The sequence below is a fragment of the Alexandromys fortis genome, unplaced genomic scaffold, assembly GCF_014885135.2.
Source record: "Alexandromys fortis isolate MF-2015 unplaced genomic scaffold, M_Fortis_MF-2015_v1.1 scaffold_10, whole genome shotgun sequence".
In the NCBI taxonomy this organism is placed as follows: domain Eukaryota; kingdom Metazoa; phylum Chordata; class Mammalia; order Rodentia; family Cricetidae; genus Alexandromys; species Alexandromys fortis.
In genome coordinates this window covers 15,020,799-15,035,931 of record NW_026067895.1, presented here as the reverse complement: position 1 = coordinate 15,035,931, position 15,133 = coordinate 15,020,799, and the positions used below count along the sequence as shown (strand labels likewise).

General features: G+C 37.6%; 1 protein-coding gene across 2 annotated transcripts in view; it reads left to right on the top strand.

The window, feature by feature from the left end:
• Positions 1 to 15,133, top strand: part of Prkg1 (protein kinase cGMP-dependent 1) — a 1,099,611-nt gene that overhangs the window by 912,565 nt on the left and 171,913 nt on the right. For both annotated transcript variants that reach the window (XM_050158354.1, XM_050158348.1), the window contains exons 6-7: positions 1,986 to 2,063; positions 6,962 to 7,056. In XM_050158354.1, coding sequence (XP_050014311.1) covers positions 1,986 to 2,063; positions 6,962 to 7,056 — 173 coding nt within the window. The remainder of the gene's footprint in view (positions 1 to 1,985; positions 2,064 to 6,961; positions 7,057 to 15,133) is intronic.

The following is a 15,133-nucleotide window of genomic DNA, read 5'->3' as shown; positions in this document are numbered from 1 at the left end:
TTAAACATTCAGCGATACTGTTCTGATCCTCCAATTGGAACTGAAGCCTCCTTCTGAGGAGAAAGATTTTTCTCCAACACAGGTTTTGTACAAGCTTTCTACTTATGTTGGACATGAAGGTATACACACCATGTTATTTTGTGTGTTTTGATTCATCTTCTGTTAGAAACTAAGTGGGAAATAAGATGAAGTTTGTGATAAATGGTGGTAAGATGTTTTACCATTCTTACTAATCGAGTTTGGGCTAGGGGATGTTTGTTAGGTGCGAGAGATGAACAGACTTCCAAACTGAGCAATATAATGGATCAAATTTTCCTGTCATGTCATGGAAGTACAGACAGGATCATGCTTCTCCTGGATGGGAGTAGGATCTTCCCAGGAGAAGCAACAGAGTGCTCCAAGAAATGAAAACCAAACCGATGATCTTTTTAAACGAAGAAAATGACTTTCCTCATATATATATATATATATATATATATATATATATATATATATATATATATATATATGTGTGTGTGTGTGTGTGTGTGTGTGTGTGTGTGTGTGTGTGTGTGTATAAATTTCATATACATATAATATATAACATATTATTTATACATATATATTCTAATTTTATTAGGAATTTGGGTGAATGGCCCTGGAGCTAGTTATAGATATGATTGTGAGCCTCCTGATCAAGCTAGGTTCCTCTGCAAGAGCCCTCTACACTTTTAACCACTAAGCAATCTATCTCTCCCACCGCAGAGACAGTTATTTGTATGCATATATATGTATATATATACATACATGCATATATTTATGTGTGTGCGAACATAGGAAAATAGTCTTTAAAGGCACACACCAGATTGTTTGTGCTATCTGCTAGTTGAGAATGGGAGAAGGAATAAGGAAAAGCTTTGCTACTTAAAAACCTTGTTACTAGGAAAATAAATTATGTCTGAGTGAGAACTAGTAAGCACCAGCTTAGATGCTCTGCTGAGCTTCTAGGTGCTTGGAGAGAAGAATGGTATCTTTCAAGGGCAAGTATTAATGAAAGGTGACTTTAAGACAGAATATAATAATCATTAAGAAAAATAGCATAAAAAAAGAGTATAAGGATGAATTACAGTCACCAGCATACTGTGCATTTTGTGTACTCCAGGAAGGAATGTGCAAGGTAATATCTTCCTTCCCAATGGCTCCCTTGTTAAGCTGCGGAGGAGCACAGAGCCAGATGGCACGGACTCATTTTGCCTCCTGACCGAGCAATAAATTTTCTCCCACCTCTCCTTGTGGAATCAGTTTTATTCACTGCAGGAGTAATCTTTACTCTGGGACCAGAGCTAGCAGGGAGGTCCTCCTCAGGATGCTGACCCACTGACTATGATAATTCTCCTCCGGTCTTACTTCTCTCCCCATCCGGTAGTTCATGCTAGAAAGATCCTGGACCAGAATTCTGACCACAAAATTAAGATATTCTGTTTAATGAGGCCAAATGCAAATTGCTCAAGTAAGGATATTAAGGGATGATAGGCACCTTAAAAAGTGTTCAGAGACTGCTAACCTCCACTAAAGGATGCTCTGGATGTCACAGTAATTTCTTTATTCTTTTAAGACTGCTATTATTAAACTACTAAAAACCAATGGAAATGACAAAGTACTATCCAGACATGAGCTTAGTTAGCAGTGCTGTTTTACTTCATGCTTAGTTGATAGGAGAACAGGTTTTGTCAAACAATTGAAATAATAAACTTAAAGATACAAATATAATTATGGACAAAAATGAAACTCACTACAGGTTTTTAAGCAAATGTTATAGACACGATAGTCATTCCTAATTTGATCGACTGTTATCTGTTCTTAAACCATGATACAATCTGAATACTGGTAAAGTCATGTCAGCATGAATGCATCCCTAGGGCTGGTGTTTGAAAAAAACCATGTTCGTTTTGCATATAATTCCTTTATTAATGTCTCGTTTTTATGTTACTGTTCTTACTTTTCAGACACACTATGAAAATGGAGAATATATCATCAGGCAGGGGGCAAGAGGAGACACCTTCTTCATCATCAGCAAAGGGAAGGTAAGCGTGAGCGGCACATTACAAGAACGCACCCACTGAGTCTTGTCCTGCGTGAGCTACCCTTTCTCTGTCTGAGAATGGAGCTTCCAAAATAGGATTAAAAAAAGAAGGCATGTAACTTCATGTCTGGATATTAACAACCACAACACTAGTTGCTACTGCTAAGTCACATAAACAGAAAGACATCCATCAGCCAAAGTATACACATGACTACTTAAAATCTATCTAGTCTTTAAGAACAGTAATTACTTATAATGAAGTATTTGGGCTTTGGAATCAGATGGCCCCATTTGATTCTCTAAAATTAACTTCTTTTATTCATTTTAGGCCAATGCCTTGATGTCTTAAAGGCAATGCTGATATAAATATATGTAATGTTGTAGTGTAGCTTCATGGAGAGTGTTAATTGAATGCCAAGAAGCAATTAAAAGTAGTAAAGTATAGGAGGAAGGGTAAAAGCAGATATTATTATGAATGAAAAAAATCATTCTGTGTTCTTATGCTCTTTTAGTTTTTAATCAGTGTGAATCTATTATAGTATTTATTTTGGAACTATGAAATTAGGTAAACCAGGAGGTGGAAATTAACCTCATATTACCCAAACACTAGAACTTAACATTTCATTGTAAATTATCCTTAAAGAGAGTTTCTTTTTTTCTATATATCAGGTTTGATGAGGGATAGGGAGGGAAAGGCTAGAAAATGGAAAACCTAGAGAAGACTTACGTGCCTGTTTCATTATTGTAATTAGTCAACTTATGTCTTAACTATTGTACAAAATGACTAAATTTTGTACTGTAGAATTTATACCAGAAGACTTACAGAAATTCTATAAACAGGAAAGGTAGGAGACTCTAAATTTTAGTGACTTAAATTTTAGGTGATTCTTGTGTACTAATTCTGGATCAAGATTACACATATCTCAATGTTTATAGCAATGACATGCCATACTAAAATATACAAATCTTACACATTTTTACTGTATATGCTCATCTTATTGATATCTGGAAGTCTGGAATAGAAATATACATCATAGACTGATTTCATAAAGGACATCATAAGGGGTTAGTGAAGAGGGTTCAACAAGAAAAGGCAAGTGCAAACAGACCTAAAGATCTGAGTTCAATACCCAGGACCTACACAGTAGAAAGAGAAAATCAACTCCTACAAACTGTCCTCTGACCTCCATTTGGACACTTTGGATCTATGGAGTATGCATATCCATCTACATGCCAACATTCACACAATGAAAATGTAGTATTTTTTTAGTGAAGGGAATAATAAAATGGCATGTTTAAATATAGTTATGTTTAAAATCATAGCTTATATTTTCCTGTGTTAGGAGCCAGGAAATGCTAATATACTGTGGTTTATATAACAAACTGGCAAACTTTGTTACTTACCGTCTTCTTTGTTAGCTAAAGCTGATTAAAGAGTCAGGGATAGAAAATTCTCTTGCTTATGTACCACTTGATGAACTCAGGAGGACAGTTTATACTGGAGTCTGACTTTGTTATCTTTCCAAATTCTAATTATTTGCTGCCAAGGCGTAGCTGTGCTTAACCATTAGGAAGGACACCCTGCAATCACTTATGACTGTCCCATTTACTGCAAATTGCCAGTATTGCCTGAAGCAAGACGGTTGAAACCTATTTTAGCTGGAAACAGGTGCATTAGGGGTTCTGTTTTATGAGTTCTGTAGCCTGTATAAATAGAAGCACTTGGAGATTTTACCACAAGAGCCAATTACTTTGGCAGTACTTTGGTGCAATATTAGAATTTTGAGAGAGAAACAGTCATAATGTATTAGATTCCTTGGACACAGTCAAGTTTTTCTGTAAACCAACTATAGAATTTTTCTTAGTTTCTCAAGTCATACAAGTTAGTGGCTATGATTCACAACTCTGACAATTGTTGCATTCATTATATTAATTCTATAATGATACATTAAAATCAGGGCAAGAAGCAAAAGGTGTTCATACTTGTCTCCATTGTATGGAATAGGAAAGAAAACAGTGGTTCCAAGGTAAATAAGCTATGAAATTAGAATTGTAAATAAACTCATTATAAAACCTATTTATTGTAAATAAACCAATGTAAATTTTCCCCATGCATATATAAAATTTATAAAAACCAACCCTGGTAAAGAATTTTTCCAAAATATATTACTGGATTTTTATTTATTTTGTGGGAGTTCATGCTAGAATGAGGATGCATTATTACAGTGTGTGTGTGTGTGTGTGTGTGTGTGTGTGTGTGTGTGTGTGTGTGCTGCAGAGTGCAGGTCAGAGGACAGTTTGCAGGGGTCAGTTCTCTTCATTCATGCTGTGGGTGTCAGGTTTGAACCCCGGTTATCAGGCTTCTCTCCTCACTGAGTCCTAGTAAAGATACCATCTTGGTTAACACTTGCCTTAGTTCGTTGTCTATGATCAAGGTTTAATTTGGAGCTTATGGTTTAAGAGGGTTGGAGTCCATGGTGACAGAGCAAATGCATGGCAGTAGGAGCAGCTGAGAGCTTACAGGTTCTTCTGCAACTGGAAGGGAGAGAAACCAAGAGACTTTGAGAATGGCCCAAGTGTTTTGAAGCCTCTAGGCTGGGCCCCAGTGACACATCTCCTCCCACAATGTCCCACCTTCTAATTCTTCCCAGACTGTTCCACCAGTTAGTGGTCAGGGACCCAAACACATGAGCCTCTAGGGATTTCATATTCAAACCACCACAGTGATGAATAGAAGTTTTTCTTTTTGAAAAAAAAAATGCTGTGAGATAGGAGGAGACGCACAACAGTGGTCGCAGAGCAACCAACGATTTCCCCTTGTTCAGTTCTGTTTATCTAACTGTAGACCATGTTTTATTCTTCCATTAAATGAACGCACACAAAAGAGAAACATAATATAAACTTTGAAAAATTTGTTTTTTCTCTCAATGGAAATTTACAGTTATTTTTTTCTGAAATTTGGAGTTTGATACTTGCAGCAGCAACGTGTAACTTAGAAATTAAGTTCCTTCTCTGATTTTTAGTTGGTAGATTCCTGTTCTTTGAGAACATGGCATTTTCAACACAGGTCGGAAGCATCAAAGAATTCTGCAAATATCCCCAGCAGTCTTACATCAACACCCTATCTCTCTGTAAATGAAATGTTCCAAAATTGAACAGGATTATTATATTTCAAATTAAAGCCCTGTAATATGTAGCTAGGGATATGGTACAGTTGTCAAGAGAGCACACTGTTCCTGGAGTGGACACGTCTGGTTCCTAGTGCCCACAACACATCAGGGGACTCTCTTTCATTTCATCTTTAAAGGATCCTACGCCTCTGACTTCTAAGTCACCTGTTCCCATGTGCACATACCCTCCACCCCCACATACCCAATCCCCAACACAAATCATTAGGAATGAATAAAAAATCAACCTTAGTGATGAGTCCGAGACACAACTACATGCTTAATAGCATCTAGATGGGAAGGAAATGTTGACTATACCAAATTCTGAAAAGCAAAACAAGGAGACTTCTAAGGCACTATTGACTAAGATGGCAAGATTAAATTATTCTGAAAAAAAAAAAAACGATTTGACTGCTTCTTTAAAAGTTAATAAAATGTTTGCCATATGATCCAGCAACCTTATTCTTTATTGATTCTAGAGGAATGAAAATGTAGTTCTCGCAAAAACATGTCCTTCAATGTTTACAGCAAAGGCCAATCCAATAGAAAACTAGTCAACAAGGATAATTGGATATAATCATCCAAGCCAAATATAATCTGAAAAAAAAAATGTTCCTCCTTTATTAGCTTCAGGACAAGGCTCTCTAAGCCCAGCCTTCCTAGAAAGCTACCACCTTACAATGGTAAGTGCTAATGACAGCACAATATATACCAACTTCCATGAGTCAGCATCAGCACCTGAAACACTGAACATGTTTAGTCCTTTCTTGTTCTCCATTTGTGTGAGCATTGACCCACTGAAACCTGACTCATGGGGGCCAGAACACAAGTACAGGGAAATCGGTAGAAAATTTGTTAATAGTATCATAGTAACGACATATAAGAATAAAACTGGGAGCTATAGTTGCGTCTAGGGAATTGCTAAGCTGTATACTATTTATGTAATGGGACAGCTATGCAAATAGAGGAAATGTGCTTGAGCTGCTTATATTAACATGAATGAATCAGAACCCCTGAGAGTATAGAACCAGCAACTCCCACTTTAAATACGACTCCCCACTGCAACTTCTTCATCTATAAAAGCCTCATCAACATGCAAATTAGCATCTCTATGATATAGCTTAGTGGTAACTGACAGTTAAAACGGAATTTTCATGGTTTGAAACACCATGTAGAAGGGTAATCAAATGGATCAGTGGAGAATAATAATTGAATTCCCTTTACCTTGCACAAACCTCCCTAATAGTAATAAAAGTTCTGGTCATTGACATCCAATGTCGAGGTTGAGAAGCCTGAAGCATGCTGTTTTTAATGTGCTTAAGTGCTTGGCATTGTCTCAATAAATTAGTTTTCTAATGCATTGTATTTTTCAGGTAGGTGAATTTTAATTATTTAGCCTTTCTGGATGGCCGGTAGTAGTATTATTATTCCTATATCTTGAAGAAATGAATGAATGCAAAGTAGTATGTAGGGTAATTATATTTTCCCCAAACAACAAGGAAACACCATTGAGAAACAAAGGAAAAACATGGACAGAATACGTCATTAAATTCATCAAAATAGTTGTTTCATTGAAGGCAATAAAATCGAGAGTATCAATGAAGATTAAGTGAAATTCTTATTTCTTAACAATGCATTTTTGAAAAGGAGATGAAATATGTAGAATAAATTCATGGGAAAGCATGGGATTTGCAAGCATGCAGTTGATTTAAATGCTCGTCTCTCTTTGTAGGTGAATGTCACTCGGGAAGACTCACCAAGTGAAGACCCAGTCTTTCTTAGAACTTTAGGGAAGGGAGACTGGTTTGGAGAGAAAGCCTTGCAGGGGTAAGTGGATCGTATGTGCACGGTTTTTGTTTGAATACTATACAGCTTACTGAGCTTCTGGTACAACAGACCCTTCTCCTTGGGCCCGCACTAATACCAGACACAGACCTTTAGCTGTTGCATTTCCTAAATTCCAGCTGGGTTTGTGATCTCTTTATATCTGCTGTAGGGTTGAGTAAGCTTTCAACATAAACATGAGATCTTAACCAGAACATGTTTCATTTTTGTGTTCCTTAAGTGAAGTCTCTCTATATAACTGAAACAAGAGGGCTAGGACTCTTTTTTGTTTTTGATTTTTTTTCTGTTGTTTTGTTTTTGTTTTTCAAGACAGGGTTTCTCTGTAGCTTTGAAGCCTATCCTGGAACTAGCTTTTGTAGACCAGGCTGGCCTCGAACTCACAGAGATCCACCTGTCTCTGCCTCCCGAGTGCTGGGATTAAAGGCATACACCACACTGCTCAGCTGAGGGCTGGGACTCTTGACCTTACTGCAAACAGTTTTTCTTGGAATCAGAGGAAGGGGGATAACTAAAAAAATTTGAAATCTTAAACGGTACCAGCAGTGAATCAGCAGTGAAGCCTTCCCAGAAGGATGGTCACCTCTAGTGACTGTTGTCACTGCAAGATGCACACACCTGAGTTCACTGTGGGAAAGCTCACAAGCTTGGACTCGTGGAGGTACTCGTTAAGATGACTCCAACTTTGCTTTTTCAATTCAGCTTTCGGGAATGTGGCAAGAACTTGAGAGTTCTTCTCAAATCATATGGAAAAGTAGCCAAGTTGGTTTTGTGATTTTCATTTTACAGAATGCATGACAAATAATTTGGGGGCCTTTATCTTCCAATAAGCAACATATTTCCTTATCAATTAATATGATACTTTTGAGATTTTAGTTTCATATGTATCTGCAGAACTTGAAGAAGAGCCAACTATTCTTCAAGTTTCTATAACACTGGGATAGAATTTACTCTGATTAGAATATCATTTTAAGATTATAAGCACTCATCAAAAAGTACTTAAAATTTGCTTAGGCTGTTTTGATTTTGGTGTCACAGTCAAGGGGCAGGTTTTATTCTGTTTCTTGTTTCACCGCCACAGTAACAGAACCAGGCTATCTCTATAGTCCTTAGTTGGATGGTACCACTGGAGGGGAATTGAAGAATGAACTACAATAACTTTCTATTTATCTTTCAATGGGTTTGTTGGCTCCTTGTCTGGTGAGCATGCATTTGCCATTAGATTTTTCCCAATTTCCAAACAGGAAGAAAGCAAGGACAGTGTTCCCAAAAGGACACAGTAAGCATTGTATCCCTAAACTGAAGCTTAAGAAACTCATGCCATATCTGTCTTTTCTCTGATTATTTAATGTGTGTAGGGCTCTATACAATGATGCTGCATCATTTCAGTGGTTTAAAAATCGTCTGCTTCTGTTGAAAACAATGTTATTTCCGCAGAGAAAACCAAATGAGAAAATAATAAAAACAAAGGAGACAAACAAACCCCAGAAACGTTTCTAATCATTTGCAACTAAAAATCACAAGTCGAATGCTGAAAGATAAATCAGGAATGGAAATCAAAAGATGGTCTTTTGTAGTTTATTGTCATGGGATCAGGCACCAAACACAGGCTTTCATAGTTGACAATACCTTCCTAGAAAGTACAATGCTATAAAAATTTCACCAAGTTTTGTTCTGATATCAGAATTTATGTTACTAAACTCCAAGTTGCATTCTTTCTAGTATCCACTTTGAATAATTTTTGACAGTTTCATGTATACATATACATTTGCACATATGTGTATATATACATATATATATGATATATTGGGATTTTATATATCCCTCACTTCCTTCTTTCATATACCCTTTTCCTCTAAACCCCTTCTTTCTAACTTCTCTCCCCAAATGAATTCCCCATTAAATAAAATAATTCCACCTCTTGTAGCAACAGTTAACAGTCAACAGCTCCTTAGGAAGTGTGGGGCCTCATGAAGTTCCCTGGGAAGTGTCTGTCTTTAGGATATGTGTCCTGTCCTTGACAGTTCCCCTCTATTCATGGTGGGATGTTTAAGGCACAGTCTTGTACAGGTATCCCTTGCTGTCTGTGTGCTCCTGATTCCAACTGCTGAGTAGTCTCTGAGTGGCAGTGATTCGTGGCAACTCCTTCCTGTCCTCTAAATCTCTACCTTCTCTTCTTCCAAAATTCCCTGGGCCTTTGATGAGGGACCATACGGATGTCCTAGTTAGGGCTGAGCATTCATTCATTCTTAGCACCTTTACCAGACATAAGTCAATACATTGTTACCCTCTGCAAAAAGGAACTTCTTTGCCCCAGGTTGATGGTAGCACTAGTCTGTGGATATAAATATAAAAATTTAGAAAAAAAAATTGGCAATATGTCCATTTAAAGGACCATAGTGAGTGTGATGGTAACTTTTTCATATCATCTTGACACAATTTAGTAGTAGTCTTGAGAAGGGATTGTCCAAATCTGTGAGAGATTATGTTGATGGGTGGGAAGGTTTTTATGATTCTCTTCTCTAGATAGAGACTATTCTGCACTACGCAAGAGTAGAGAAAGAACTGAGCTGCAGCACATGTACATGTGTTCATTTTTTTCTCTGCTTTCAACTAGATGTGACTAGCTGCTTCACGTTTCTCCAGCAGTGGAGTTATCCTGGAATTGTGAGCTACAATAGACTCTTTCTTCTCTAAATTGCCTTTGTCAGGATGATTTTTTTTTAAATTACAGCAACAGGAAATGAAACTAAGACAGTGGGTAAAACAAGAAGGCAGTTTGCAAAGCCTTCTGTAATGAAGAGAGCAGTTGCTGAACTCCCACGTGAGCCTACTCCACAAGGATGTGACCTCAGCTTATTAAAAAGAAAACATGAGTAGGATATGAAATTCGATTCCTAATCTTGATTAGAAAGCACAAGTCTGCAAGCTAATTAACAGCTTCTGCAGGATGGCTCGTGGGTTGCAATTAGGTGATTTCTGTCAATTAGAGATACCTTTCTAAAATATCCTTTACATGACTTATATCACATTAAGACTTTAATTGAAGAAATCCTCCGAAGTAAACATGACCTGATCAGTCCCTTGTTTTGATGCTTTGACATGTCAGTATCTTAGCTCTGTATGGTAGTTGGAAAGAAAATGATCTCTCAGACTCACAGGGAGTGGCACTATTAGGAGGTGAGACCTTGTTGGAGTAGGTGTGACTTTGTTGGAGGAAGTTCATCACCAGGGGACAAGCTTTGAGGTCTCAAATGTTCAGGTCAGGTCTAATGTGACATTCACTTCCTGCTGCCTGCTCCAGCACCATGTCTGCCTGCACACAACCATGCTATCGGCCATGACAAAAATGGAATAAATCTCTGAAACTGTAAGCCAGCCATAGTTAAATGTTTTCCTTTCTGAGAGTCACTGTGGTCATGGCGTCTCTTCACAGCGATAGAAACCCTACGACAGTCAGTAATGATTTTTCAACCTGAATCTATATTCTTTATCTTTCTTTAAATTTCAATGTTTCACACAAGAAATTTCAACTTACTCAAATCAACTTCTAAGTTACTTAAAAGTTGTTGTAACTTCAAGATACAAAGTCTTATGGGCAACTGTGTATCCTTTGGATAATAGTTGCAAACCACATAATGCCTTTAGCCTTAGAAACAATTTTGTATTCAGAGCATATGTCAGACACCATTTCAGATGGGTGGTTTGCTTACAAAAAAAATCTTCCTTTGTACTGGGAATTTTTGTTTAATTCTCCTGAATATGTTGGACAGATCATTAGAATACTAATATGATTGTATTTAGATATAATTAATATACTCTTGAGAATTCTTTTTAAAATCCAGAGTGCTTAATATGAACACTGATTAGGAACATAGGAGAAAATTTTATATTTATTATCAATTGTATATCTTGCTTATGGAACTCAGCCCCTGACCACTGTAAAAGTTTGCCTGTAGAGGTAACATTCTTTAGTTCCATTGTAGTGGAAGCATTAGAATTCTAACTATAGACATCTTTTAGGCTGTTTTATTAATATCCATCCCAATAACTTACTGTTACTGGGGAAGTTGGAATCACTTATATATTCACTTTGATCACTTTGTATAAAACAAATTATGCACTATTGTCTAACTCAATCACTTTCTTTGTCCTTTGATAATGGCTTCTGTATACCAGAAAAACAAAAATATTTTTCCTGTTGTGTAAGTTTCTCCCTATGGGCATAAAAATAACACTTGGGTTGAAATTATTTCATCATTGTGAGATATTCATTTACCCTTTGTCTTATCATTCTTTTATATCTCTGTCTGATCTGAACAATGTGGGTCATAAGTGAGCATTGGATGTATATGCCAAGTAATGAGAACGACGGAAGACCAAGATGAATTAGATGGGCTGGAGCTCCTTGCCACCCAACTTCATTTCTGCCGTCACATGACCATGGCTTGTGCTCAAATATTTCAGCAGAGGTGTCTGATTTGGGTGGGACCCCAGTTTATCATTTACTAAATATGAGAGGCTTTCTTCTCGTCTACCATGAAGATCCTGACGACATCTTATCTTGGGGATTGTCGTGAGGATTGACCAAGGGGAGACTTGGGAGGCATTTGGGCAAGTACCTAGAAATGTCCCGAGTGCCTCCCAAAAGTGGCCTGCTGCCACATCTGCACCTTGGCCTTCACCTCCATTATTACCATTTGAAAGATGTCATCCCTTTATATTTCACTTAGTGCTTAATGGAGATGTGGAGCACTTGCTACAACTGGGATAGCAAGATTTCAAGTGAATCCCGCATTCATTTGTAACTCCAGGCGAGCTGGCTAACTAACCTCTGTTTCATCCCTTTCTGATTCTGCACAGTAACCTAATCAGACTAAGTAATTTCTGATTTCTTAGATGACAACTTTTGACTCAATGAGATTTGACCCCTTTATAGCTAGAACAGATTTCTGACCACAAATGTAGCCCCAAAGCTGTCCAAAAATGGCAAAAATAGTGACATTTAATACCAGACCACTGCCATCAGGGTTCTTCCATCCAGAAACGACCTCAGCTATTACCTTTTATTCTGAAGACCTGAGCCACATGACAAGTCTGTTAACATTTATACTCAAGGTAATAAGCCAAAGTCAGGTTTTCAGAAGTCTCTATGTCTCCAAACTCTTCCCTCAGGGGCATGGGCATGAGAAAGTTTCCTAATATTCTGGAACCTACTTTCTGGTTTCCTGTATTTTTCTTTAAAATAAAAACAGAATTATAATAAAGAAGGATGCTTAAAAGAAATCACACACTAGTTCAGAACTTAGAATAAAAGACAGTTATTTATTTAGGGGTAAACTCACAAATCAGAATCCTCTGCTGGAATGGAAAACAAATCCCACAGCCAGAAAAGAGGCCAAATGCATGCTTTACATCAGCATAAATAGTATAAGAGGCCACGCACCAGTGGGTGGATAACTTGAAGGCTATTGGCTGTAGGATTTTCTACAACACCTATCCCTTTTGTTTAAATAAGAGAGTTCTAAGCCTAGTACAAAATTATATACAATAAGGACAAATATATTCAAATTTCATGATGTCATTGTTTTTAACAGCTGAGTAATACCCCATTGTATAAATGGACCACATTGTCTTCATCCATTCTTCAGTTGAAGAACATCTAGGTTGTTTCCAGGTTCTGGCTACTATGAATAAAGCTGCTATGAGGATGACTAAACAAGTGTCCTTTTAAGGAGATGGAGCATCTTTTGCCTAAGAATTGAATTGTTGGGTCTTAAAGTAGATCGATTCTCAATTTTCTGAGAAACCATCATACTGGTTTGCAGAGTGGCTGCACAAGTTTGCACTCCCACCAGCAATAAAGGAGTGTTCCTTTTGTTCCACATCCTCACCAGCATGAGCTGTCACTTGTGTTTTTGATATTGTCCATCCTGACAGGTGTAAGATGGATCTCAGAATCATTTTGATTTGCATTTTCCTGATGGATCCCTAAGGGTTGCTGAACATTTAAGTGTTTCTTAGCCATTGAGATTCTTCTGACAAGAATTCTCTATTTAGATCTGTACCCCATTTTTAAACTGTATTAATTAATTTGTTGGTGTCTAGTTTCTCGAGTTCTTTATATATTTTAGATATTGCCTCTCTGTCTAATGGAGTTGGTGAAATTCTTTTCCCATTGTGCAGACTACTGTTTTGTTCAGTTCCAAATAATGTATTTATTGGCTCTCAGGTCTGCTCTAACCCACTATGACTTCCTTTTTATTCTGTTGCATCTGCAAAGGCCTTCTTTTCAAATGTAGTCATATGCTCAGATATGGGATTTGAGTACTGAGGGAACAGTTTGATACACAATACTCCATACCAGACTGGGCCATTTCACTTTTCTTCTGGAAGGTTTCCTGTTGAAATACGGAGCGGCGGGGCTGCATCCCCAGCACCCCGGCCGCCTGGCTAGCTTATGCCCGAAATAACAACACACAAACTGTATTCATTTAAACACTGCTTGACCCATTTCTATCTAGCCTCTTCTAGGCTAATTCTCACATATTAATTTAGCCCATTTCTAATCATCTGTGTAAGCACCCCAAGGTGCGCTTACCAGGAAGATTCTAGCCTCCGTCCATCCTGGGTCGGAGGAGCTTCATTGTGTTCATCTGCCCAGGAGAGCGGAGCATGCCTCTCTGTCTGAGGCATCTGGCTCTGAGAGGAGCTGCATTACTTCTGACCTCACTTCCTCTTCCTCCCAGCATTCTCTTCTGTTTACTCCACCCACTTATGTTCTAGCCAATAAAATGGGCCAAGCCAGTTTCTTTATTAGCCAATGACCTACCTCCATCAGTTTCCTGTTGTGAGATATGCTACCATATCACTGCAGTCACTACTTGATAACACATGTTCTAGATATACTAAAATTCCTTTTGTCGTCTTATCTATGGCATATTTAACTTTCACACACTCAGTTCCCATGATCGTTTGTTGTCTGGCTTTTCCTGCATGGATGAATAATTTAACTTTAACAAGCTCCAACTCAGAGTTAGAACTGTGTTGCCAGCATCACACAGGACTCGAATACCTAGGAATATAGAAGTTAACTGACCACACTTACAATATTTACATATCCTGCTATATATTGATATAAAATTATCAAGGATACAATTAACTACTTCACTTTAACACCAAGGAAACCATCGGAGGAGACATGAAAATATATTCAGGTTTTGAAGAATATATAGTGAGACAGACAATCTCTGCATCTCATTTATTGATAATAGCATAGGAGCATCTTAGCATTTGGATGGGATTATATACCCAGCAGCAAGAATGATTTCTAAAAATTCATAATTTTTATTTGTGTGTAAATGTGTGAGTTTATGCTATGTGTTTGTCGAAGCAAGGAAGGGTGCCCTTGGAGCCAGAAGATATCATGGGCTACCCTGGTGCTTAAGTTATAGACAGTTGTGAGCCATCCATTCTGAGTTCTGGTAACCAGACTTGGGTCCTCTAGAAAGGCAGGACATGCTGTTTGAGTACCACATGCTAAGCATTAACTGATTGTGCCACGGTGTAAAATAAGAAAAGATTGTATTGAAAAAAATTAATAAGAAAAAGAAAGTTGGTGAGAGAGAGAGAGAGAGAGAGAGAGAGAGAGAGAGAGAGAGAGAGCACAAAGTGCTCTCATCTGCTGAGCCATCATCTCTCTAGCCCACAAAGATGACTTTTCATGAACAGAATTGGCATACTTTGTTTTCTACACTTAGGTAAAGAAAGATTGAGATCTGAAATATAAAGTTTGTTGTGAAATTATTTGAATTCATACAGTAATCTAGTTAGTAACCTAGCTCAAATCAGTCAAATAAATCAAGGTTATTACTCCAGTCTATCTCACCAAAATGCGCCTTATGGCTAAGTACTATATCCCTTAATGGTTAAGTTCCATCCTAACCGACCATGTGTAATTATCTCTTCCACGCCCTTGTCCACACATGTTATCTTTTGCCTTTTTGGTAACTGCCATTCTAACAGGTATGAGATGACATTTTCTTCTCTTTTTAATTTGCTT